At 43.8% G+C, this 26,208-nt stretch overlaps 2 protein-coding genes across 2 annotated transcripts; one reads left to right on the plus strand and one right to left on the minus strand.

Annotated features, from left to right (window-relative positions):
- The first annotated feature begins 115 nt into the window (after positions 1–115).
- On the plus strand, positions 116–5,896 carry ORC6 (origin recognition complex subunit 6). The gene is made up of 7 exons (XM_053952597.1): positions 116–184; positions 494–623; positions 1,402–1,565; positions 2,637–2,726; positions 3,553–3,665; positions 4,875–4,946; positions 5,318–5,896. The coding sequence occupies exons 1-7, from the start codon at positions 120–122 to the stop codon at positions 5,482–5,484; spliced, it is 801 nt and encodes a 266-aa protein (XP_053808572.1). The 5' UTR covers positions 116–119; the 3' UTR covers positions 5,485–5,896.
- A 361-nt stretch (positions 5,897–6,257) lies between these two features.
- Positions 6,258–25,852, minus strand: MYLK3 (myosin light chain kinase 3). Its single transcript, XM_053952594.1, has 14 exons — positions 25,340–25,852; positions 23,206–23,271; positions 22,168–22,258; positions 20,473–20,911; positions 17,862–18,409; positions 16,567–16,672; positions 15,424–15,517; positions 15,027–15,136; positions 14,255–14,396; positions 13,449–13,519; positions 11,884–12,012; positions 10,741–10,893; positions 8,861–8,993; positions 6,258–7,950 (listed from the first exon to the last, which is right to left on the minus strand). Exons 1-14 carry the CDS (start codon positions 25,850–25,852, stop codon positions 7,879–7,881), a joined length of 2,667 nt encoding a protein of 888 aa, XP_053808569.1. The 3' UTR covers positions 6,258–7,878.
- Positions 25,853–26,208: the final 356 nt, after the last annotated feature.

Raw genomic sequence — 26,208 nt, forward strand, 5'->3', positions numbered from 1 at the left:
GCGCGCCGCCCATTGGCCCGCTCCGAGGAAGCGCCGCGCTGCGCGCTCATTGGCGGAGCGGGCGGTGATCGGCGGCGCGGGCGGCCAATGGGCGGCGTGCGCGCCAGGCGCGGCGGGCGATGGAGCGCGGGGCCGTGCGGGCCATGGCGGCGCGGCTGGGCCTGGCCGAGCCCGCCCTGCTCAGGTAGCGCCGGGCGCTCCGGGCCCGACCCGCTCCGCTCCGCTCCCCCGCGCTCTGCCCGGCGCCGCAGCAGCGCCCGCCTTGGGTCCGCTGCCTGTGCTGAAGCCGCAGAGCCGCGGGCTCAGTGAAGCACCCTGCGGTGCAAAGCTGCTGCTGCCCAGCATCACAGATAGGGCGGCGATGCCCCGGCAGCACCCCGGGCCCCACGGCCGCGCTGCAGCCCGACTGCGGAACCTTGGGGCGAGTCCTGGGGGACGTTCTGTCCTGTAGCTGTGGCTTTGACGAGGGCTTTGTGTTCTGGGTGTTTTGCAGAAAAGCTGAGGAGTATCTGCGGCTGTCCCAGGTGAAGTGCACGGGGTTAATGGCTCAAATGACGGCGACAAGCAGTGCTGTGATGTGCCTGGACCTGGCGGCGAGTTTCATGAAACAACCAGTTGACAGAGTAAGACAGAGCGTGTGACTTGGCTGGCCGGTGCATTCTGCCTGACTCCACAGAACAATTGTTCTGTCGTGTGTGTTGGGAGCAGGAATGGGAAATAATAACTAATTTTCCCCTAAATCCTGCCGTTTGCTGTGTTAGACCTTTCACTGTTCAGTTTGCAACAGTGAAAATTGAGATCACCACCATAGTTCCTTAACAAACTGAGCTTGCTTTGGGATAATGTCAACTTAATTTCAACTCTTGTAGTAGCAAATAGATTACCAACAAGGATGTTAAATTTAAGATCTGTCTCTTTTACTGTGGGAAGAAAGAAGCTGCTCTAAGAAATCTCTCACTGTAGGGGTACCTGTAAACCTCCCCTGTAAATCTGCCAGGTGAATAGCACTGTGCTATTCAAAATAATGCCTGGTACAACCTATTTGTGATTGTCCATTTACAGCAGAGGAGAATTTAATTGGACCTGACTCCATGAAGGTGTTGCTCATGTCTTCAACCCAGACTTGAGTAATTTTGTCACTAATTACCTTGTAGTAATGAAGGGGCCGTGTCATGTGTGGAAATGTCAAACCTCACTTCCAGTGAAACGGCCTAAAAATATTACTGCATTAAAAGATGTGGCATTCCTGGGTGGATAATCTTTCTGTGTGCAGTCAAAACACACATTATTCACTGCACAAATTTGTTAATAGCCGAACTTAGTGGTTGTGTTGGTTGCCTGATTGAGATCTTAGAAAGGACCCTTGCTAATTCTTGGGGCTTGTCTTTTTCTTCTTGACAGAGCTATTGTGTTAAACTCTCTGGTTTGAACAAGACCACCTACCAGAGCTCCATGAAGTCTTTGGAGTGTTTGCTAGGGGTGAACCAAAGGCTGGGGATGCGAGACTTGGCTGTGCAGTTCTGCTGCTCAGAGGCAGTGAACATGGCTTCAGAGATCCTGCAGAGGTGAGGAAGCTCTTGTGGGCACACTGGGAACCACAAGTAAGGTTCTTAGCTCTTTAGGTGTGTAAAGAGCTTGATGTTTGGAAGGGCGAGATATCTCCCACTGATTGGAGCACTGAGGTGAGTTCTTAGCGCTGAGAATCTAGCCATGAGCTGAGCCACTTTTTAGAATACCTGTTAGAAAGATTTAGTCTGTGAATCTCAGCAACTGATTATCCAACTAGCAATTTTTCATCTGGGAATAGTGTAAAAAATATAGGACTCTTACTCCGTGTATTTGTCCATAGCATCACACTGTCGTCCATTTAACTGCTGATCATGGCACAGTTCAGAAGTAATGCTCAGTAGAAATATATCCTCCCTTTTGGAGATACAGATCTCCTAAAATGCACATTACTCTACCTGTAAAACCAATAGGTAGAACATTTCAGGGGAGATTCAGCAGAGTTAACTAAAATGTTCCATTCTGTATGAGCTGCTTTAAGCAGAGCAGTCCCTGAAGAGCTCTGCTCTGCAGTGCTGTCACCCTGATAGCACAGGTTTAATGCTGTTAGGTCAATGCACAAAGGCTGTGACTGCTTGGTGGCACTTAATACAAACTGGAAAAAAATAGCCTGGGGCAGGTGGACCATAAAAAATGACATTTTTCGGTGCTGCACATCCACTTTGTCATTTTCCATTTATAAGCCTTCCTCTCTGTAACATACATATTCCAGCAATCAAAGAAACTGTAATACTGCCTTCTATTGTAGGATGCATGGAAAGCATCTCACTGTAAATTTTAAGATGGTAGGGAGAGCTAAAAGTGCTGTGTTGATCAGGAGCACAAGAAGTAGATTTCACTGACATGCCTTGATCCAGATCCCCAGTTTAAAATGCCTCTAATTCCAGAAGAGGAATCCCAACCCCCTTCTTTCCCTCATGTGTTCTGCTTCTCTCAGCCAGCAGCAGCTGTTTCTGCTTGATGGGTTGCAGAGGCCCAGGTAGTGCAACAGACCTGTTCAAGGTCTGAGTGACAGATGGATTTGAGAGCTTCATGTGAGGCAGATGCCCAAGTGTCACTTGCTGTTCCAGGTATGAGTGCAGCCTCTCGGAAGCACAGCGAGCGGACCTGGATTTCTCCAAACCCTTGTTTCTGACAGCTGCTCTGTGCACTGCATGCAGGTGAGTGCAGCCTGGGAGACCTTCTGCAGGCTGAAATGGAATGCCTGCTGAGACACCAGCCAGTGACAGCAGCTCATTCATTCAGGGTCTTGCTTAGCATATCCTGCTGCCCTGCTCCTGCAAAGGGAGACAGCTGGAGCAAACCAGGCCTTTCCTCGTAGTGAAGTCTTCAATGTGCACTGCACAAAGCAAAGACTTACATGGCTTTTGGTGAAATGCTGCTCAAGGTACAAGAAGGGCTTCTGAGCACCAAGAAGCAGCCATTCTGAAGAAGGAAAGACCCCAAGAGCTACACCATCACATCCTGAGGATGCTGTAGCATCTGGGAGATGGCTCTGATAGCTGTAGGCCCATGTCAGCTAAGAGAGGTGTGTGACTCAGCCAGCACTTGGGAAGAATTTGCTTGTATGCAAAGATCTTCCTTCCTTAGCATTACACCTTGTGACAGTCTTATTCAGCAGTACAGGTGCTGTGTAGTTGCACAGCTCCTGACAAGGGCTTTCTTGACACAGTGTCACATTTAGCTTTTTGTTGTAGTGGCATTTTATCCTGATTTCTCTGAAAATCTGAAAAGTTACCTTTTCATAAAAAATTCCTTATGTAAGTTCAACTCATCCTGAGTTTCAATTGAGCTGTGTTGACTGAATAGTGTAGGGGTCATGTTTTTTAACCAGATTTGTTTCTGAGTGAGACAAGGATAGGTGGGACAAAAAGTCAGGCCTGCCTTCCTCATTCTCACAGGCAGTGTTGGTACAGTAATTTATCACCTCCCCTAAGTGATAGTTGCTGGAGTGTTGCTTTGTACAGAGATAACTTTCTCTTGTAGGTGTTTGAAGCTAAAAGTGGACAAAACTAAAATGGTGGTTACATCTGGAGTGAAAAAAGCAATATTTGACCGGCTGTGCAATCAGCTGGAGAAGATAAGCCAGCAACTCAGCAGTAAGTTTTTGGCTTTGTCCCTGCAAGACAGCACACCTATCCCATGGCCTCACTTTCAGCTGTCCCCTTCCAGCCAAATCTGCCCATCCATTCCATTCTAACATGTTTCCTGCAGCCCACTTCCACTCCCAGTCCTTGCTTCTGGAGAAGTTGCAGTAGTTTAGCAAAAACAAACAGAGGGAAAAAGTGGCAAGGACAAAAATAATATTTTCCTCTCTTCTCAAATGTTCACTGCTCTTTACAGCCTCTGCTGCCGCAATTTATTCCTTGCTTCTCCCGTACTACCTGACCTATCTTGGATTCCTCCCTCTTGCCTGGTTTCTGCATCCTGTTAACATGGCAACCTGGCACACAAATTATCACAAAACATCTTCTCGGGCTGACTCACTCCTGTGCTTTCCTTTCCCCCACTGCAAGATTAACAAGCTTAAGCCTTGCTGTTCTGGTACCAACTCAGCCATTCCCTGGCACCACTCCTCCTCATACCTTGGACAGATGTCAGGAATATTTCTTGCCCATTGTTGAGCCTGCAGCTCTCTCTGCTCCCTTTTGTGGGGGAGAAAGCCTGAAATACAATTATGTGCCCTAATGTCCTTTTATTTCTGCTGCCTCGTTTTTCTTCTTTTCCCAGGCTTTCATTTTTTACTTTCCCACTGAAAGTTATCCTCTCTTGCTGTCTCTTCATACCCTGATCTTTTCTGCAACATGCTGCCTAAAGATACCCCAAAAGCTGCTACTTTCTCCTAGGCATGTGCCCTATAAAAACCCAAACATTACCCCAGCACTAAAACAACTAAAGACAACTGTGAATTTCCTGAAGAATTCAGGGAAGAGTGTGCATCTGTATACCTGCACAGTTCCCTACCTGTTGTGGGCATCTATGAAAATAGTAGGCATGGAATAGAAGGGAAAGAAATCATTGCTAATGCTGCCTGAGTGACCTAGAAGGGTAGCAGTGTGGTTTGGGGCAATCAACATGGTGGATCATTGTGGCTACCAATGCAGCAGCAGTTTGCTGCTAATTAAAGCAGCCAGCCGGTCCATGCCATACTTGAAGTGCTGAGCATCTGTCTGGACCAGGGAACTGCTGTGACTGGACAACAGCACTTGTGGAAGGTGGCACTGCTGTCAAAGATTCACATTTAAGCCATCCTTGGAGCCACAAATACCGTTCAAAAGCAAAGCAACTTACTTGGTTTTTTTTTTTAGAAGATGTTCCACTGGCTGCAGAGACACCTGACAGCTTGCAGAGCATCCTGGAGCAGTGTGAGCAGGAAGATGGTAAGCTGTGTTTAGCTGTGAGAGAAAATCACCTCACTGGAGTAGTTCTGAGCTTTCTTGCTGCTCAGTGTTTGAGTTGTGTGATGGGCCACGCTGCTCCAGCACACAGCAGCCCTCAGTCCTGTAAACCTTTGTGGAAGCACATGGAGCCTGGCAGCAGGACAGAGGAGCTCATGCTGAGTAGTCCCAGCAGAATGAAGGGCAGTGCTCTGTTCAGACACAGAGGTGCAGAGGTGACTGTCCCAGCAGGGGAGGGCAGCAGTACCCACAGGATTAGACCCCTCCTGCTGTCTGATTTGCTCACTGCCTGTTAGCCCCAGCAGCATGCTGCCCATGATGGCCTCTCATGGGCTTTCTTTGTTTCCTCACAGGCTCTGAAGAGGATGAGGAACTGCCATGTAAACGGCCAAAGACTGAAACAGATCAGGACTATGAGGAATGGAAAAAGAAAATCCTGGAAAACGCTGCTAAGGCACAAGACACAAGGAGTACTGACTCTGTAATGCCAGCCAGTAATGTAACTGCTGCTTGCTCTTAATTTTAACTCTCCCTCTGCTCTAACAAGAGATCCAGTAGCATGTGAATGATGGCTGCCTGGCAGACAGCCGATTTTATTTAGGTTTTAAGTATTTAAGAATGTTATTTTTAATAAATGACACCACAGAGTGATAGGATTTTACAGGAAGTGTGTGTGGCTGCTCATCAGGCTGTGGCATTAGGGGTAGAATAGCTTCATTCTCTTGCTGCAAGAGGCAGGTAACATTCTAATGTTACTTTAAGTGTAAATAAGTTATAAGTTACAGGCCCTTGGGCCCCTGCCTAGAAGCAGTCAGTGAAAGAAGAGGAAGGGGACTAACAGTGCCTTGTTAAACTGCAAAGCCAGCAGAGAAATAAAGCCTTATTTTTTTAGTTTTTGGGGCTTTTTTAATAAATATTGTTCAGTCAATGAATCTGACTTGTTTTCATGTGTATAGGAATGAAATGTCTTGTGCTTTTGTAAGGGGTCCCAAATATTCCAAGAAACAATAAGTACTGGAAGGAAAAGCTTTGTATTATGACATCTTCTTGGCACAGGTACTTGGAATGCAAAATAAGTAGCATGGAGGAGATGCCTGTGCCTTAAGAATGAAGATATCCAGAGGAAAAGGATGTTGACTGGTAACAGATTTTTTGTGTCTCACAGTCATAAGCTTAGAGAAGTCTTTGTTCCATTTGTTCCATTTCTCTTGCATGTTTTCTGCCTGGCCTGTATCTCTGGACCCACCCAAAAATACTTTCAGGCAGCAGGGCTTAAACCAATACTGATGAATATTCTTGTTCCACTTTGATGAAATTTATTAGCATTAATTCAGAAATATACAGAGCAATGAATACAATGACATTCAGCATGCAGAAACTCTGTGGAAGGAAAACATGAACAAAAGTGGGCCTTCATAGAAGGTGATAAATTATCTAGATTCTTCTCTGTCCCAATTCTGGAAATGCTGCAGAAGTCAGGACTATGCAAAGTGAGAAGCCCTTGAGTGGAAAAGATAGCTAGACCAGAGAAAGGCAGTCTTACAAACCTCATCATTAGCAACCAACACTTCTGCAAAATCAGGAGGTATGAAAGTCCATAAAGTTCAAAGGAACTTTACAGGTGCCTTTGCTGGAAAGCTACTTTTAGTAATACTAATTTCCAGTTTTCCTAACAGCCCATCCAGTTCACACTGAGTTTTGCAGAATCCAGAAGAGGAAATCACAGGTTTAATAAATAGTGTTGCACTTTTATTTGAGAGATTGTAAGTGGCTCCCACTTTATGCATAAGAAATGAGTTTAAAATCCAAAATAAGTTAATATTGTGAAGAAAAGGTTTAATGTTCAGTTCAAGAGCTAAGTGAGGGGGGGAAAAAGGGCTTCAACCTCCTAACTGGACTAAAGGCAGAGTCTGGCAATTCACTGTTTCCCTGTCACTGAACCTATTAGAAATGAAACCTGTTCTGCATGTCACACCATACTAGCTTCTCATACTGCATTAAAATTTCCAGAGAGGAGAAACAAATCCTCAAACTAAAACTTAAGTGCTGCAGTCATGGACAATTAAAAGCACTTACAAGTTTTAAAAACATAAAATCCCTGGAACTCTCCTCATTTCTCTACAACATGAGATCTTTTTGCATAGACCCAACAGTCATTAGGTGATTTGTATGCATGGCAGTTTCACACATCTCCTTCCAGAAGTTCAATCAGTTCAGCTCAATTCAGCTTGCCATAAGAAACAGCAATGGATTGACTTAAGTTACTTCAAACCAGGGTTCCTCATAGTTCCTAACTATGCAGTGACTATTTTTTAAAGGAGACGGTAGAATAATTAAAAAACAACAAACCAAAACCACCTAAGCCTGGAGTTGCACTGAAGCATCTTCATGTTGTGGGGAAAGTATCTTTTGGAAAGAAATACAGACATTGTTTTCTTCTGTATCTTTTGTTTTAAGTAACAAACACCTGAGGGACAAGTTGTGCCACTGTGTGGCAGTTCTCTAAAGCTGGTAACTCAGAAACATCAGTCAGGAAGAAAGTCTTTAGAGATCCTGTGCTTGGTGTGAGAGAGCAGAAAACTGCCAGGGGTTTTCTGCTATGAACACACCATCAATACTCTGCAGAATCAAAGCCTTCAGCAAGAAGTCAGCCCCAGTGACAGCCACATTTTTCCACCACTGTATAGAACAACTAAAAACTTGTAAAAACAAACAAAGTAGCTTCTGCTTTTAGAAATCTTGTGTTTTTTCCTTAAGGTTCTTCTGGAACCACAGCACTAACACACAAAATAATTGAGGAAGACAGTCCCAAAACCTTAAGTTATAAAACAGGGATAGAAATGTTTGGAGACACCGAGTCCTCCTTCCACAGTCTCATGTCCATCTCCAGGAGTGGTGGAGGTTTCACACAAGCTCATGCAAGCTTGACAGACATACTCTGAAATCTCTTCAGCCTGTTAGCAGCAGCCACCACATAAAAGTGTTTCTGTGAACAGAAAGAACAGTCCAAGCATGAGTGAAATCAAGGCAAAGGAACTTTTCTGCAGCTGACAGGGATTTCTCTTCCTGGTAAATCCATTTCCCTCTAGTGACTCCCAGCTTGTGTGGGCAGTGGTTCCTGCACAGCACTGTGAGGTTCTTCAGTGTTACTATGAATTGAACAGTGATAGGTCTTTAGATTTTGTCTTTTAAATGCAGAAGTTTGCCCCAAGCACTGCAGGACTGAAAAAAGTGTAAGCCTCTGGTTTAACTCCTTGGCAAGGAAATGCAACTCCCCAGTGACAGAAGGGAAGGAAATGGTCCTCACTGAGTTTGCCTCACAATTTCACAGGCTTCTTTCTAACAAGATTGCCATGTTCACCTTTTAGGATCAATTATCTACAATCAAGTAGAGACTCAAACACAAATTATTACCTTTCACTTCATAAAAACGTAGTTCAGAAGGAGCCTGGGGTTATCAGTAAGATCCTGAAGAGTTCTCTCAATGGGTTTAAGCCTAGTTTTTTTCCTCTCTCCCACACTTCCAATCTGCAGTGGGAGGCACAAACTGCCTTAAGTTATATCCCTACTCCTTAGTGACAACAGATCAATGCAACTGTTAGCAATGGGAAAAGTATAAAGAGAATGAACTTTTAATATAAAGTAGCATCTGAAGCTTCTGAACATGTAGAAAGAAAGATGCAAAAAACTTCTAAACATCAATCAGCGTGAAAATTGAAACCAAACTTGCTAGAGATAGAAGCCAGGACCAAATACTTCCTTTACAGGTAAAAACAGACTTCACAGCTGGTACTTAACAAGCAAGAACCTGTGGGCACCAGTGAGCCACCACTCGAGAGGAGGGAATGGCTCTGCCTGTGCTGTGCAGATTTCCCTGTGGCAGCAGGTTTATTTACCTTCCATGTCCTGTGGGCCATGTAGCTCTGCAGCAGCAGCTGGGACTTCAGGCGGAGCTTGCACTTCTGGGCCTTGGCAGGGAGGTTGTTGAGCCACTCGTGCTTCAGGCACTGCGTGGCGCTCATCCGGCAGCTGCAGGGAGGGATCTCCGTGAAAAGCCAGCCCCCTGTGCTCCCCTCCTCAGGGCCCTGTGCTCCTCTTTGTTAGGGATGAAGAAACTGCCTCAAGTGAATGAACAGCAGTGCGAATGCCCGTGCGTGGGGCCCTAGCAGCATCCTGCGCTCTCCAGCAGGAGGGGTGAGTGGGACGAAGGACTGCTGCAGGCCCTGCAGTGCCGCGGCTGAGCCGTGGAAAACTTCATGGGGTAATGCATCACTTTATTATGCGAATTCAGAACTTTGCTAACAGAAAAGGAACATTCGTGGTGTTATCTGTCTGTCCTGACAGCACAAGCTGTGCTTCATATTTAAAAAGCACAGTTGTCTATTCACCCTAAACTTGGATCAAGCTAACCATACTTAATACCCTGACATCCAGCAAGGGGCCCAAATGCCACAGCCTGTCCTAAAAGGTTTGGGAAACACATGGTAATAGAGGAAATCTTGAGGTAGAGGTGTTGGGAAAAAAAGTTTAATTTGCCTTTTTTTCAAATCAAAAGCCTATGTCTAACTCCTGAGCTCTGTCTGATGAGCTGATGAAAAGACAGCTCCTGCCTGCTCACCCCAATTTCAGCAGTCAGGGAGGGGGCTGCAGATCCTGCCAAGGCCAGACCCACTGTCCCAGCAGGGCAAAGGTGCCTGGGCTGCAGGAGAGCAGAGGTTGCCACACACCTTGTGAACAACGGGGCCAGGTAATCACTGCTCTCTGCAACTCACTGACAACACTCTTCTCTCACATACTCATTTCATTCACAGCTTGTAACCAGACTTTGCAGAGGGTCCCTCTGGACACCCTAATCCCATTGTACAGAAAAACTGAAGACTCCAAAGTTCACAGTCTCACAGCAAATCATCATTACAGTGTGAGAAAAAATCCTTAGATCTCTCCTGCTGGCAATATGCTAAATTTCAGCAAATTCTTTGTTTTTCATAGTAACCTATTGTTCAAAATGGAATTAGTACTAGAACTGATTTGTCTGATTTAGGTAATGATCTGGAAGTTATTAATATTCCAAGCACTCCTTTGAATTCCCCCCAAACACACAATTTGTTTTATTGTATGCATCATTTCTGATTTGATTAGTTTTGTATCACTACTCAGCAAGAGAAAAATTTCTGTACCCAGCCAACTCCCCAGCCGTGGTCTGACATCAATATGATCCTCATTCTCTGCATTGTTTCATATGTGCAATCACTTTTTATCTCAGCAGAGCCAAGAATGAAAAGCCACAAGCAGAGTTAAGTCCCAAATGCTCCCTAATATCTCCCAAAAGCCTGTAGACCATTTTAGAAGAGAACAATGCACATTTTCACAGCTGCAGCTTCCATTTATCCTCCAAGAGGATAATAATAATAATTCAAGAGGCATTTTTGCAATTTCTGTCAAGGCTTGTGACAGTCCAAAGTAACAATAGAAATAGTTTTTGCTCAGAGAAGCAAAAGCTTTAGAGACAGATTTCTATACTGCAAATCCTTCCAGATTTCCTGTGTTCTGCCTGCATTGATGCTACTGTGAAAAGCAACTTTCCTCAGTCAGGGTACACAGACCCTTTCCTTTAAAACAGGGGCTTCTGAATCATTGAGGAACTGCCCAGCAAGCCCAGAGCCAGCAAACAAAAATGTCACATAGTGAGTTCTCATTGTTGGCTGCAATCCAAACAATTGGCTGGTAAGAATTTAGTATCATTGGTGCCACTGTTCTCACAATCAGACCCAGGTACCTTTTCTCCTTCACAAGCAGTCTGGAAATAAAGTCTTTGGCGTCCTCTGAGAGCTGTTCAAATGCTTCTGCATCAAAATCCCAGCTGCAATTGACTACATAATTCATTGTCTCTGCATCAGTCTCTCCCAGGAATGGGGACAGGCCACTAAGCCTTAAAAAAAGAAAGATGGGGTGGGGGGAGAAGAGCAGTTATCAGATGCAGGGTGTGTTTTTCCTTCTATGAATCCTCTTGCTACCTTATGGAGGGAAAAGGCTCTCAGCTATGGAGGGTTCCACTTCTCAGTCTCTGCCATGATAAGGCAACAGTCTGGGGCAATTAAGTGTTGTAATTTAGTGTTAGTCCCTAGCAGTTCACTCAGGTCAGGGAGCACCATTAATGGATCCCCAAGGAAAGGATTCAGTGAGGATTTAGGTACATCCTTCAGTGCTTTCCCAGACAGGAAAGCTAGAGGGACTCAAGAGCTTTCCCAAATCGGGGCCCATATCCTTATGTGGCTTGAATTAAACGGAATTCTGAACAATGAATTACTTTTTACAGTTAGTCTCTAAGCCCATCTTTATTGCTCCATCATTTGGGTTTTGGCTAACATACAAATTTAAACCAGAAATTTATCCAGTTCACAGAAAATGTCTGTGAAAGATTCTGGGATTGAAAACAAGCTCATCAGAAGGTAGACTTTGGACAGACAAGCTGTCCATGGTTGCCATCCAGATATCAGAGAAAAGTTTTAGCCCTATTCATGATAGGTTATTTCTAAGACCCATGGCCCAACAGACAATATTAATTCTCCTGAGCAGATGCACACCAAGTCTTAGATTATAAAATGATCTGATTACAAATTTAAAAATTAATTCAAGTCCTCAAAAACACAATCAAAATTAGAATTCTTACATATTTTGGGTAACTTTTCAGAGTAAAAAAAAAGACTTGACCCATTTTACTTTGCTAAGTAAGATGACAAGGGTGAAGAACATTTACATATTTATCAAAAGGCTCATTTGTTGTTTAGACACTTTGGACACAGCGAGGCGCCTCTGTATGGAAAGCTGGGGGCTTTAACAGAACTCATGAGGAGTGCTCACAGCCAGATGGGCTCAGAGGCTGCTGCACCCTGCCCTGCAGGGCCCCTGGAGCACTCACAGCATGTATGTGATGACACCCACGCTCCACATGTCCGTGGGGAAGGAAACAAAGTCATAGTTCACCACTTCGGGGGCCAAGAACTCCGGAGTCCCAAAATTCACCTTCAGCTTCTCACAGGGTTTGTACCTGTACCAGGAAAAGAGCCACGAGTCAGGAGCTGGGGAGCTCATGCCACCAAGGGAAGAGCAAGGCACAGCTTTTGGGAGCGTGGCAGGGGAGCAGAGCCGAGTGCCCGGCAGCCAGGGCAGCACTGGGGAGACCTCAGGGGAATATTCCATCATTGTCCCTCTGCCAGAGCAAAGCCAGGAGGAAGAACAAGGACACTAAACCCTGCAAAGGGCTCCCCCAGAGAGTGGTAGCAGCTTTACCCTCTGCCAGGCACCAGAGGATGCTTTCCAGCAGATGTTGTCCAAAATCCATAAAACAAATGAAGCAGTTTTGACTATACAAGATTTGGAGAGAATTTGATTAGTGGGATGTCCCCAGCTACAGCTCAGGGTGAGCATGTGCATCACAGATATGAACACAGTGTAAGTGAGGTGGGATTGAAGAGCATTATTGGGGCTTGGGAACAAGTAACAGTGACCCCATATAGGGGAAAATGACTATTCTTTTTGCTACTGCTAAACAGGGAAAAGTTACAAAACTGAACCAGTGGCAATTGCCACTGACAGCAGCTGGAGTCACATCTGTGTTCAGACAGAACAAACCACTACAGCACTGCTGTAAAAGGAAATCCTTTTCTCCTGGATGATCTTGTTCCCAAAACTGCTTCAGTAGAAGCTTGTATCTTTACCCTCCCAAATTAAAAACCAAACAAACAAAAGCCCAAATTCAATGTACATTTCTTTTCTTTCACAAGTATTTTATGGAGACAAAGTCCTTGAACAGACACTTATATACAAGCACATAAATATATATATGCATGAATGTACCAGCTTTTAGCTGAAGAAAAATCTTAGAGTTTAGAAAATAATTTGAGAAATATTATTGTTATTACTGTCCTAATAATAGAAATAATTGCTTTTTATTCTAGGGCAATTGACCTATGCTCTCACTGCTTTTTTTAAAACTCATGTAAGCAAAATAAAAGAATGGAGAAAAGTCTCCATTTTTCTGAGGGTTTCCTGTTTCATATGGGATGGTTCAAACATGCTTTTTTTTTTCCCTTTTTTTTTTTCCTTCAATCAATGTAGCTACTTAGAGAGTTTAGCAGATCATTTCTACAACTAGAACCTGCACCATGAAACTCTGCAGTCAAGAAGTCTCTGGGTGCTTTCACAGAGTCCCCAGAGTAATGGGGAATAATTTTGAGATAATTAGAACAGTAGTAAAGCTTTATCCAAGAGAAATGTTATTTGAAAAAGTAATTAGATAATTAATGCACACGGCAGAAAGCTCCTGCAAAAGCATAATGCTTAACTCATTCACACAGAATTATTACAGAGCCATCAAAACACAACCCCCCCACCAAAGAACTACTAGAAACTTATCAAAGATTTGATTTGGTGAGTTTGATTTGGTTTTGTTTTTTAAAGTAATTCACAACTGAACTTTCTTACCTCCTTGCTAATCCAAAGTCAATAATTTTAATCTGGTTTCCTGTGTGATTTACACATAGGATGTTTTCAGGCTACAAAAAGAGAAGAGGGTATTTTGAGTTAAATGTTTGAGAGAGAGATCTAGCAAAATATAGTATAAAATTCCCTCCATAAAATGCCACAAAAAGCAGATCAAATGCACCCAAAATTATTTTTTTTCCCAGTGACAATGTTTTTCAAGGTGGGGATGGGGGGGTTGATGGGGTCCAGCTGCAGAACTGTCTGTGAGCCAGCCTGGTTTAATGTCATTTCTGTAAGGTGCTCTATAAACAGGCAGGAAAAATGCAGTCTGTATTTCTGTTTAAAAATATCCATTATTAAGGGACCATTAGGCAAACATTGCAGTTTTGCTGCAGGTTGGTTCCAGGCAGTAAAAGGTACAAACTATAGAAGATGACTGAACAGGTATTTGTACACTGTTAAAAAAGGGTAGGAGAAATAGAGGGAAGACTGTGGGCATTTCTAGCTAAGGAGGTTTTGGATGGGGTTTTTTTCATCCATGATAAAAGGGGATTGTTTAATGCTACAGAGAATGAAAAGCTTCTCATTTAAGACAGGCAAAAGCCCAGAATCCTGATGATTCCAAGCAAGCTACTGAACAGACATTGGAAAAAAGTAATCAATCTCTAAAGCTCCATTCATTGCAGCTATTGAGTCTATTCCTTTATGACGTGAGTCCATGAAATGAGAAATTATTCCTCAGTAATCAGAGACTCTGTGGTGCCTAAAGCAGCACCACTAAAGCCCAGAGAGCACAAACAACTGACCTTCAGATCTAAGTGGAGAATGTAATGCTGGTGCAAGTAGTGGACTCCTTCACAAATCTGTTTGGTGAACAGGATAGCATCCAGCTCTGTCAGATGGTAATTTTCATCTGTGATCCGGTCAAATAATTCCCCACCATCAAGACTGAAATTTTCACACAGAAAAGCATTAAAAACCCTGAAATCTTGCATTAGCCTGATTTATTTCCAGGCTGGGAATTAGGCTCCGTAATTGAGGGTCCTAACAAAACATCCAATACAAAGTGTATCAGCAGCCTCAATGAAGAGACTTATTTCTCTTGAAATTAAGTATCAATCTAAATTCAAAAATGGGAAAGTTGGCACTAGTATTTGGGAGGATACATGCCAAACCCAAACCCACATGACCTAGTGATCCTATGGGACCTGGAAAACCTACAGGGAGTACTAAAGTGTCTGCTATTCTCTCATCTTACTAGTCATAGGAAAATAAGTCTTCAACCTACAAAATTTACTAAATGGAACTTCTCAAACTGAAAGCTGTTTCATATGAACTGACAACTGAACCTAATTCTGCACAGAAGAGAAAATTACTCAGAGATAAAGCTCTGACAAGCTTTTAACCTGAAGAAATTACCTTTAAAACATTGTTTTTTCCTTCTGAAAGTGAGATCAACTCTCTCTTAGGCTAGGAAATCATTCACTTCTTCACAGCTCAGAATTATCATTCTCTATTTGCTTTAGTGACCTGAGAAAACCCAGACACCTGACAATTCCTGAGATCATTTAAACTTACTATTCCATTATCAAAGTGATATTATTTTTGGCTTCAAAAGCATCATAAAGCTGGATCAGATTCACGTGATTTAACTGGTTCATGATGTTAATTTCATTTTTTACTTCCTCCTGAAAAAAATAACAAAGTAACAAAAAAATGAGCAAAATACACTCCTTGAATTTCAACATACCGAAACAGAACTATTTATAAAGCCCAACAACAGCTACAGCACAGATCTCAAAGGGACTGGGGGTTTAATCATGAATACAGGAGATGATGAAGATTCACAGCAAGCCCAAGATTTTGCAGTATTTGATGGTACCCTAGGATGAGCAGTCCCTCATGGGGCAGCTCGGGGCACTGGTGCTGGCCCTGGCAGGGAGGGCAGGGTCAGAGCTCCCAGCAGTGTGGTTACCTTCTCTTTGGCTCCTTTCACTTTTATGATTTTGGCTGCCAGGTTGAGTCCTGTCGATATTTCCGTGCACTTGTGGACTTGCCCAAAACGCCCCCTGTGGATGCCAAGGAAAAGATGGGAAAGATGGGAAAGCAGCTCAGCACAGAAACCTCTCCTGGAACTATTCTTATCATGAGCAAAAATAGCCCAGTACAAAGTGAACGGAGTCGGGTGGCCAGCAGCATGGAGCTCCTCTTTCTCTCAGCTTATGAAGGATTAGTTTTATCTTTCCAGCCAGTTGTTCAGTGCTTACATTAAAATATTAAGCCCCGTTGGTCCTGCTGAGATATGATGGCCTGGCCATGCTCTGGCTCCCTTCTGTAACTGGACCCCCTTGCTGTCCTTCAGGGATATGTTAGTGGGTCTATTAACAAGGATATTTCTGTCCCGATCCCAGAACTTTTTAAATGACCATAAGGCCAGTAACTGTAGCCACTCACAGCCTGCATTTCTGGCGTGCTGTAAATTCTCCCCCATGTCACACAGATATGTTAATGCCCCTTGGGATGATTCCTAAGCACCATCTTCCCTGCTGTTGCATCACATTGCTTATACTTATTAAGCCATATTTGTATGTAGATCAATGTGTAAATCAAGCCTTCTTGTCACATAAGTAAGGATAAAAGAAAACAAAAGCTGAAGCAGCTGCAGACTTCCTATGAGTGAAAACTAAATATAAGGTCAAAATAATTATAACTCTTCCTTAGTTTTATATGCAGCTCAGCACAGGGAAAAAAAAAAATATTTTGGAAGCTGCCTGACCTAATAGGCTTTGTTGACTTTTCAAATGAATCTGTCTGCCTTAAGGATACAGGTTCTTCTCACAACACTGAGGCCAGGATTATTAAAACAAATGTAAAAAGCAGTCATCAGGATGGCAGTGAGGCATTTGAAAATGGGGCTGGGGCAGAAACCAGCCATCTAAGGGACATCCTTGATGTAGGAGCAGCTGTGATCACCCAAAGGGCTCCAGGATGACCCCACTCCCTCTGGCTGCAGAGAGCTTGTCTGTCCCTCACACACACACCTTGGGGCCAGCTGCAGAGCTCTGCAGCTCGCTGCCCTTCCCCAGCAGCAGCACAGCATGGGGACAGCCACACTTACCCCCCCAGCACCTCGTGACGACACACGGAGTAGCTCGTGGTCACCTCCGCCTGCTTGACGCTCACGATGCGGTGCTCGAAAGGAGCTGGAGGAGAGGGGCTGTCATCTGCAGGGGAGACAGGCTGCTCACTGACATTTCTGCACTCATCACTGCCCTGTTCCACCTCCTCACACCATGGATTTCACCCCGGAGGATGTGAGGGCCTTGCGCTGCTAAATGCCTTTTACAGACAAGCAACACAGTCCCAGAACTGAGATCAGCATCCCACCTCCTGAACCTCCACTCTTTTTAACAGAGTAAAGCCACTGGATACCTTTAGGAGACCAACATCTTAGTTTATGCATTAACAGAAAGGGCCACCAGAACATACTACCTGAAAGTTTGAAAAAAATTACACTTATCTTTTAATTGTTACATGACAGCCAGAAAAACCAGCAGAAATACACAGCACTGAGGTGGGAGGACAGTGATTGATAAAATCATGGAGTTCCTCTTAGCAGCAAGAATTTTGCAGACAATTTCCAAACTAAAGCTGCAATTATTAGCATTACAACTACTACATTTAGTCTGTTTGTGGTAAGCTAAATTAGTTAACTGTGATCACTTAATGTCCAAGGCTTTCTAGGGTAAAGCTTCATTAAATCCATTTTTTATGCCTCCCATTAAAAGCAATTTTATAATTAATCTCCAGGTACCCCAGGCTGCAATTTAACACGTATTCAACTCATCTCCAGCCCCTGCTCAGAATGCCAGAGCAGTCAGGTCATCCGCCCGTGTCTGTACATTCTGGAATGTACACACACATGTGCTGCCAGGAGAGAGACAAAGCATTCCCTGAGACAAAGCACCCAAGTGTTCCCTCAGGAACCAAGAGATCCATGGCCAATAACACAACAGGCCACAACAAGAAACATTTCCTGCAGTGCTTTTCTGTGCTCTGCATTTCCATAGTTGCTAAAGTGTGATTGGTTTGCACGCTTTATCTGAAGGGACAAATGCTTCATGTAATGGACTTTTTCAAAATTCTCGTACTTCTCATCACACATACACTTCATGCTATTTTATTTTAAATTATATTTTTCCCCAAAACACACTTTAAAAGGAAAGTTACAGTCAAAAGAATCTGTGAATTGTTAGTCACATAGTCAAAGGTACCCAATACAAAATGCCCTTGAAGTGTAAGACATAGGTGTTCCACTGAGCACTGCTCCTGCTCTTATTTGTCTACACAACAGGCAGGAATAGCAGAAAATCCTCAACATACAAGTTTCAAGAGTAACTGTGAGCAACTTACCAATGATTTCTCCTTGAGTGGGAAGAGCTCTGCCAGCTACCAGAGACTTGGTCTTCTCTGGTGCCTCTCCTGTACACTGCTGAGCATCGTGTCTGCTTCCCCCTGCAGTCTCAGATTCCCTCCTCTCAGACTTGGTATCTGTTGGGGATTTTTCTGCTTTTGCTGTTTCTTGATGTATTTTCACTTTTACCCCTGCATCTTTCACAGGCTCCTTTGCAGAGATATTCTGTGAGGTTATGGGCTCACATTTTAATTCTGATTTCTCTTCAGCTTTTTCACCTGGTTTGGGTTTGCTCAGGAATGGCTTTTGCTTCCCTGTTTGAGGTGCAAGTTCATTTTGCTTATTGTCCCCTTTAACTTCTGAATTTGGCTTGGAGCTGATGTTTTTAGGACTCTGTTGAAGTTTTAATTTGTCAGGCTTGACTCCTTTCAAGTCTGCTGGTGTGGATTTCACTTTGGAACTTTTACCTCTGCTGTCACTTACGTTTCCCTCCTTGGCCATCTCAATCTTTTCTTTCATGTCAGTCATATGTACACTGATGGATATCCTGGAGAGCAAACAGGAGGCATTTGATATTGATTTTGTAACTTTGTGGGGGAAGAAAAATCTGTACTTTTCCAAAGCCATACACTTCTATAGTATGGATAAGACCTAACTGTACCAATCTTGCTGGGAACAACCCACAAACACTAAGGGGAGAGCACCAAAAAGCATGCTGGTTCTTTCTCTGTGTCCTCATCTCTCTACATGTCTACCCTTCTGCTGAACAAAATGCCTCACCCTGCAAAGAGTTAATCCCACATTTGAAAACTTACCCACTTTTTGCAATTATTACAGTTGGTCTAATAAAACATCATCATCTGGGCAGAGAGAGGATAGTGATTGCCTTCACAAATTACAGGCTGGTTAGCTAAATGGCTGGCTGCTCATATGCCTCTACAAATCTGATGGCTTGTATCCTCTTCCAGCTGGCTGACCTGCACACTCAGCCATCTGTGTTTGGGTCTTCTGATGGGATAGCATTCTTTCCACAGCCTTCTCTTAAAAATCTAACTTTGATAAACTCTCTCATTCCATCAATACTATTTTCCTTGGCATTTTAATTGCTGGAAAAGTTTAATTATTTTTTTCCCTCTTGTGTTGCCTAAAAAGAATACAGGTTAGAACCAATTCTCTGTGCTCCTAAACTCCATCAAAGACATTTGAGTGATAATGTTTGAGTCAACTGTTACAGCTCCAACCGTCATGAGCAGTCTGATTTTACCGAGGCTGAATTGAAACTTGTGAAGCTGTAAAGCAGATTTTATCAATGGCAAATGAAGACAGTATGGGAGAGAACATACCTCATTTTCACAAAGGTAATTGCCTCTTTCAATGGAGCAACCTCATTACAAAAGATGTCATAGAAGAAAATGTTTCTGCTTTCATAAAACAAGAGTCTGAAATGTCTCATTTTTCTGCACCTTTAACACCCTGGTGCTGTACTGGATCTAAGCTGCTCTGGTGTGAACTGTGAGAGCAGCTGAAGCCAGCTCTGAGCAAACACTTCCTCTGCTATCTAGACAAGCCTGAACTCAGTGGGACTCTCGGGCATTTCTCCAAGCTGGGGAACACAACGTTCCTCTGATGCCTCTGTGTGGGCTTACAAACTTCATTAAAAGTTGCATCCATTTTAGAGAGGTGTTTACCACCCTCATGTGACTTCACACTCCAAACCATGACAATGCCCTGGGCTGCAGCTGCCTCTGGGATTTACTCCAGCTTCTGCCTTCCACTTACCTGCTGGCCTCCCTTATCCCCAAACCAAAATCTGGAGCTCAGGCACCAAATTTATACATATAAACAATGGAGAAATTCCCCACCCAAAGTCATACATACATTTGTGGGTGTGTATGGGTGAGTGTCTGTCACCCCCACACACACATATAAACCACTTTACAGCCACCCACCCAGACAGAGAAGGTATTGGCAGCTAAAATCTGCCACAGAAGTTCCATTCGTTTGGGTTTAGTTGGGAGGGGTCTTTTGGTTGTGGGGTTTTGTTGTTTTCTGTTGTGTGGGCTTTTTAAATTTTAAATAAATGGGATTAAAATAAATCCTAGATAAATAATCCAGAGGAAAATGGACTATGTAACACCTATATGAGGAAAATATTAGTCCAATAGAGATTAATAAATGAACAGTCTTTAGGTGACCAAAACACTGAAAACACTGAGGACAACAAACACAAGTTCTTGTTTTGTCATACACTAATAAATATCTCAATTTCCTTTGGTTTCTATAGTGCCCATGGCTATAGAAGCCAAGGAGCTGGGAGGGAGTGAGTGGTTTGAGTGAGTGGTTTATAACCACTGAGCTCCTCTGCAGTGGTCACCTTTCTATGTCAGCACACAGCAGTGCTGATACCTCAAGCCCCTCTGTCCATCCGAGCCCTGGCTGCACAGAACTTTACACAGGGCCCCCTGAGCCTTCTGCCTTAACCCTTGTAAGGTCCCTCCTCCTACCCCACCACGCAGGAGCTGCCTCCTTTAATGGCCTGGCGTTCCTTTTCTCTCTTGTAACACATGGAAAGGTTTCAGGTCCCACGGAAAGCCACCACAAGGCCATTACCTGGTATGTGTCACTTCACACCCCGTGTCAGATATGGCCCGGGACGTGGAGGGCACAGCTTCCCGGGATGCCGCACCCGCCGCCGGAGCTTTGTTTTCATTCTTCCCAGGTTTCTGATGAACAAGCTGCCTGTGGCACTCATCAAGGCCTGGGGCTCTGTCCACCTTCTGTGCTTTAGCAGGAGCATTTTGGTTGCCTGCATGATCTTGGTGTATGAAGGGAAGACCATTGTGCTGATTCACAGCTTTGACATCGATGTCCTTTTGCTGTGGACAGCTCTTAGAGCTCTGTGTTTTGCCAGCACCTTCTACCCCTTGCTGCTGCGCTGTCCTGTCTTTAAGCTGGGGTTTGGAGTCAGCTTTGTGGGCTACAGCACTGGAAGTGTTCACCTTCTCACATGCTCCCTTGTTTTCATCCAGCTTTTTCACGCTTTTTGTCTCTGAATAAAATAATCCATTAATAAACAATCCTTGGCAAAAGTGATGGCAAAACAGAGGAGGAATAAAGCAACACACCTCTCAAAATAACCTACAGAGTTACACCTGAAAAGATGGCAACAAGAATCCCCCAAAAGGTTTAAAATCCTTACACCATCAGGTTCGAGCTACTACTAATGCTCATGGCTTAAAACCAGAGATTCACCTGCTCTGGTGCTTTCCAGCAGTGCCCCAGATTGGACTTGGATTCCTTAAGCAAACAAAAAACCTGCAAGGCTCAAGTTCAGCATATCTGAAATCTGAAATTGCTTTGTGGGCAAGTATAACAGGTAGTTTAAGGCACTGCAGATGCTGCAGGACCCTCCTGGTCCCAATACAGCCTTCTCCCCGGTTAGAGGGGTAGAGACACACCCAGCAGGACTCTGAGGCACGAGACAGAGCCCAGCTGCAGTTTCCACAGAAGGACTAAAAGGTTCTCCACCACCTTCCAGGACAATGGCTGTGGTTATTAACATTCAGCATGCCCAGACCACCAGCAGCCAAGGTTTGCTCACAACTCTGTGTAGCTTTTGAGTCAGAATTGTGACCATTTGCTTTGTTTTAGTCACTTCCAAAGCGATGAAGCTAAAAAGGTGACTGGCCATAAGGCAAAGGATTCACTGACAATTTGTGAAGACAGCAGCATGACAGGGCCTGCTCAGCATCACGTTCACCCCTGCTGCAACTGCACAGGCATTGACAGTGGATGCAACAGGGCAGTGCCCTGACAGATGCACCCTAAATAGGAATCTGGCCCTGACATGCCAGTGAAGCTTGTTGATCAAAAAAAGATATTCCAGTGTCAACACGTCCCTTTTTCAGAGAGGGGGAAGAGGGAGGGCTGCTTCAGAGGTATTAATGGAAAAGAACTTATTGGGTTTGCTATGTGACGGGGCCACTATCTTCACAGTATCTCCAAACAAGCTCTGCTCTCTGAATTCAGCTCACTGAAACCCAACTCAAAAAACCCAGCTCTTCAGCTAAACAAAACTGCTCCTTTTAATTTCTGTATCTTCTAGCTTTTTGTAGTGCTTGATCCTGGGGATAAATCAGCTTGTGAAGGTGGTGAGAACAATTCTATACTCTCAGAACTGAGGGCAAAGTTACTCAGTTACATCTGAGTAATTCAGGTAGTGGGAAATGGCAGGCTATTAATTTCCAGTTTGTCTGCTGCACATTCTAGAGTCAAAGCTTGCAGCATGCCTGGAGTGATACATACCTTCCAGAGGCTTCTTGCTTTCAGTCTGGGTTCCTCTGTTACTAAGCACATGCTTAGGTTTTGCACCACTCTCCTCAGACTTATCTTTGGCCTAAAATTGACAGGGGAACACAGAAATTACAGTTACAGACAAAAGTGTCTATTTCCCATTAGGTTCCTGCAACTATGTAGGCATTCAGACTCTGAAAAATGGACAGTTACACCTCTTCTGAATTATTAGTCAGTGCTGTGTTTACTTCCTTCCTCCAGTCTCTCCCTGCCTTTGCAGGCAGGCATCCTTTTAAAACAACATAACAGATTAATACATTAGCTCACTGCTTTCCAAAATTTTCACTGTCTGGGTTTTTGCCTCCTGTCATCTTTATTCACATTGATTAAAAAGTATGACATGTGAAACATGAGACAGTAGAAAAAGAAATGATGCTGTATTTCTGTTGCTTTTTGGCTGGTGACAGAACAAAAAGTAATGTTTCTGAATATATTTGTCAAAACATATTTGTCTAATCATTTGACCCGATAAGAGGTGATACCAAAAAATAATGTCTAGTTTTATATCAACTCTTGTGTATGTACTTGACATTTCACATGTCACCTTTAGAATGATTAAAAACAGAAGCAGATTTTATCTTTAAGCAGTGTTTTTCCCCCAGTTAATTTGAGGGGGAGGGATATTTTGTAACAGGACCACTGAAGACTTCACACAGCAATACATGTGAAATCAAATTACAACTGACTTCTATGCAGCAAAAAGCATTACACAAAATTAGGAAAAGGCATAATATTTCCTGTGGTTGGCAAACAGTTAAAAATCTAGTGATGATCTAGCCTCCTATCCTGATTTGTACAAGCAAATAAGCAACACTAAGTATTTCTGCAGGTAACTGATTACAAGACAGCTGCACATCAGCCCTTCACCTGTTAGTAAAAGCAGTTAAGGATTTCATGCACCAACCCTACAGACTGAACAGAGCCTCCCCACCTCCCCATTCCAAAAAAAACCAAAACACCCAAAAAGTAAAAGTAGGAAAAAATCATTACCCTTTTTATTACAGCTCTAAGCAAACCTGCAACAATGACCAGGGTGAACATTATTCTGGCACAATCCTACATGCAAAGAAAGCCTTGCGTAAGTGACAGTTTAATGCTGGTGTGGTTTTTTTTTTTCTGGTTTTTAAGAAGTTAGAGGTTTGGAACCTAGGAAGCTCAACAGTCTTTTGTTAACTCCAACCTCACAAAACTTCTTCCATAAGCATTCCCAAGGCATCCCTGGAATGCTGTCACAAACAGCTTCACCCAGAAATGCAAACACGACCTCCCCACTCCCAGCCCAGCCCCTGATAAGCAGAGCCCTGGTACAGACAGCAAAGGCTGGAAAACAGGCACAAGCAGGCAGCTATTTATTTTTCTGTACTCCCCCTGCAACTGTGCAGCTCTTTGGACATGTCTGTGCTGCTGTCACACAACAGGCTGCAAAAACCAGACCCAAGTTAGCACATGGCTCAGCACAAGGTAATTTGTTCACCTGTGCTTTGCTCCACATTTCCCAGCCAGGTCACGTACACACACAGCCTCACTCACTCGAGCCTAGTTCAGGCATCACTCAGCAGTCTGTGATCAAAGCACAGACTTAAGGTCTTATAACTGACTTCATGCTCCAATTTCAAAAAGTGTTCATGACCAGAAACAAAAAAGGAGGACAGTGATGGTCATGTTGCAAAACTAGAGGTTGCCATAAAGGTGATCACCCACTACACCCTGACTGTTCTCCAACCAAGGCACGTGTTAGAGCCTGGGACACAGACCTCCACCTCTCCCACTCCACCAGGTTGTCACCAGCAAGTCATTTCACCTCAATCTCTATCTGCCTAGCCACAAAATCAAACAAAGGACAGTATCCGTCTCCAGGCATTTTGCAGTGACTGCAGGCAGTGACTGCTATAACACAGCTTTACCTAAAACACATCAGACTTTCCCATTTCTCCAAAAATCTGTAGAACTGAAGCTGGAACTTCAAGTATAAGCTTTATCTCTATTCAGATTTAAGGTTGATAACTAATGTATGATCTATTGTTCTCAACACTAATGGAAGCACTTAATAAATTCCTCTGTCTCCTAACAGCCCACCTCACTTGTCAGCCTCTGACACTTAAAAAAGGGAGACCAGGAGAGCACTGAAAACTTGGAAAGGTACATTGCCATCAAGCACTGCCCTGTTCTTCCAATGGGTTAGATGCACCTTCCCATCAAAGGATTTTACAGCTTTGGTGGAAAAATACTTGCATTAGATACCAATGGACATTTTCATTTGAGCTAAATTCTCCTTACTGTAATCGCATCTCTACATACATGGGGATTTGGAATGAATAAACATATTCCAGCTCTTGCAGTTTTCCTCTCTTTCATTCCCATGGTGGGGTAGAAGCCACAGTGAAAAATGGAAACTCCCATTACCTAGAACTAATTCCAGATGCCTATCACTGTTAAAAAAAAAAGGTTGATGTACTTTAAAACATTGTATCAGCTAAGTACTGGTCTTGCCTGTTCCTCACTCACTGTCCTCAATAATTAAGAAATGCTTGGAAACTGAAGTCTGGGAACTTGCAAACACAATAACTACTTGATTTCAGGAGTAAATGAGTCAATGGAGTTGATGAAGTCACAGCTGCATCACAAAAATGTAGCTAAAGACAGCCAAGATGTCTAAGGACATGGAAATCTGCTCAGTAACATGACCATAAGTCAGCACAGGTCTCAGGAACTGGTGCTGTGTTCAGAACTTGTGAACAAACAAGGAAATAGAAGCTTGTCTCAAACAAACCCCAAAAGCTTTTTAGTATGCTACTGATGCTTTTCACTAGGGCCTCAATTCAGTCACTGATTTGGGTGACATTGCTGAGCTTTGAGCACTGGTAGAAGGTGAATTTTCCTTTCCAGTAGCAATCTCTTTCTCACAGCCATTACAGGACTGCCCAGCACCCTTCAGGAACCTCAGACACTGTTTTGAGCTTGCTCCCTGCCTTAAGAGCCTTGCAATCCAAAGGTCCCAGCAGTAACCTGTACCAGCAATACAGAAAGGAAAACTTGAATGCAACATCATGCAAGAGATTGACAGGAGAGCCTAAAGCCCTGCTATGTCATAAAGTGAAATGAAGAACAGTAAAACTAAACCAACCTCAACCGGGATTTCCAGCAGACTCCCCTTCTTCCAGGGCACAATGCCTTTGAGAATGAAATCCACTACTTTAGAATTTTTTAATACTTCTCCCACAAATGTAATAACTTTATCCAGGGTATCAACCCTTTTCTCTATCTTTGCCAGCCTCTCCTTATGCTTGGAGGCATCTAGCTGGGCAGCTCTCATCAAATTCAACACTTCTGAGCACATGCTCTGGACGTCAGCCTGGGCAGCGCTGTCCGGTTCCTTCAGGCCTTTCTGCAGAGCATCTGTGTCATCAGGAGCTGCCCGGGATACTGTGAGCTTGTTAATGCCATTTTCTACACCAGCAATGCCTCTGTCCACCCGCTGCAGTTTGCCTGTCAGGTCTTCTTGGAAATGCAACAGTTTGTCCACCTTTTCGTTCAAGAGATACAGTTTTTTGTCCACCGTACTTAAACTGTTCACTTTTGCAGGCTGAAACTTTGTCAGGGCGTTTCCCTCTGCGAGGTCCAAGCTCCCTGCAGACATTGTGTCCAGACAGCAGGAAGTCAGACAGATTAGGCTGCCTTTGCATTAATCATAAATTAGAAAATGAGGCTCTGAAAGTTCATCTTCTTCAGCTATTCCTACACCAAACAAGCTCACTTACTGGAGTCACTAGAGCATATCGTGAGATAGCTACTGCACAAAAGATTTATTTCTGTGTTATCTATTTCTTACTGTGTGCTTTCAATGATGGAGGCAATTTGGCACCAGACTGTGTTTTTTTGTGCCTCCTTGACGTCACAAAACCATTTAAAATTCTTTCTCGAGTGGCTGTTGATAGGCAAGCATCTTAACAATGGCCAATGCCTGCGCAGGCCTCTGGAGGGAGGGGGATTGTT

Source organism: Vidua chalybeata, chromosome 11, assembly GCF_026979565.1.
Source record: "Vidua chalybeata isolate OUT-0048 chromosome 11, bVidCha1 merged haplotype, whole genome shotgun sequence".
In the NCBI taxonomy this organism is placed as follows: domain Eukaryota; kingdom Metazoa; phylum Chordata; class Aves; order Passeriformes; family Viduidae; genus Vidua; species Vidua chalybeata.

Excerpts from the sequence above, each read along its gene's own strand:
- MYLK3 (XM_053952594.1), bottom strand. The coding sequence starts at position 25,852 with ATGTCTGCAGGGAGCTTGGACCTCGCAGAGGGAAACGCCCTGACAAAG. Across the intron at positions 20,912-22,167 it reads AAGCAAGAAGCCTCTGGAAG|AGACAAAAAGCGTGAAAAAG; the intron begins GTATGTATCACT and ends TATTTTATTCAG. Across the intron at positions 18,410-20,472 it reads TGTGAAGTGACACATACCAG|GATATCCATCAGTGTACATA; the intron begins GTAATGGCCTTG and ends TTTGCTCTCCAG.
- ORC6 (XM_053952597.1), top strand. The coding sequence starts at position 120 with ATGGAGCGCGGGGCCGTGCGGGCCATGGCGGCGCGGCTGGGCCTGGCC. Across the intron at positions 185-493 it reads GCCGAGCCCGCCCTGCTCAG|AAAAGCTGAGGAGTATCTGC; the intron begins GTAGCGCCGGGC and ends GGTGTTTTGCAG. Across the intron at positions 2,727-3,552 it reads GCTCTGTGCACTGCATGCAG|GTGTTTGAAGCTAAAAGTGG; the intron begins GTGAGTGCAGCC and ends TTTCTCTTGTAG.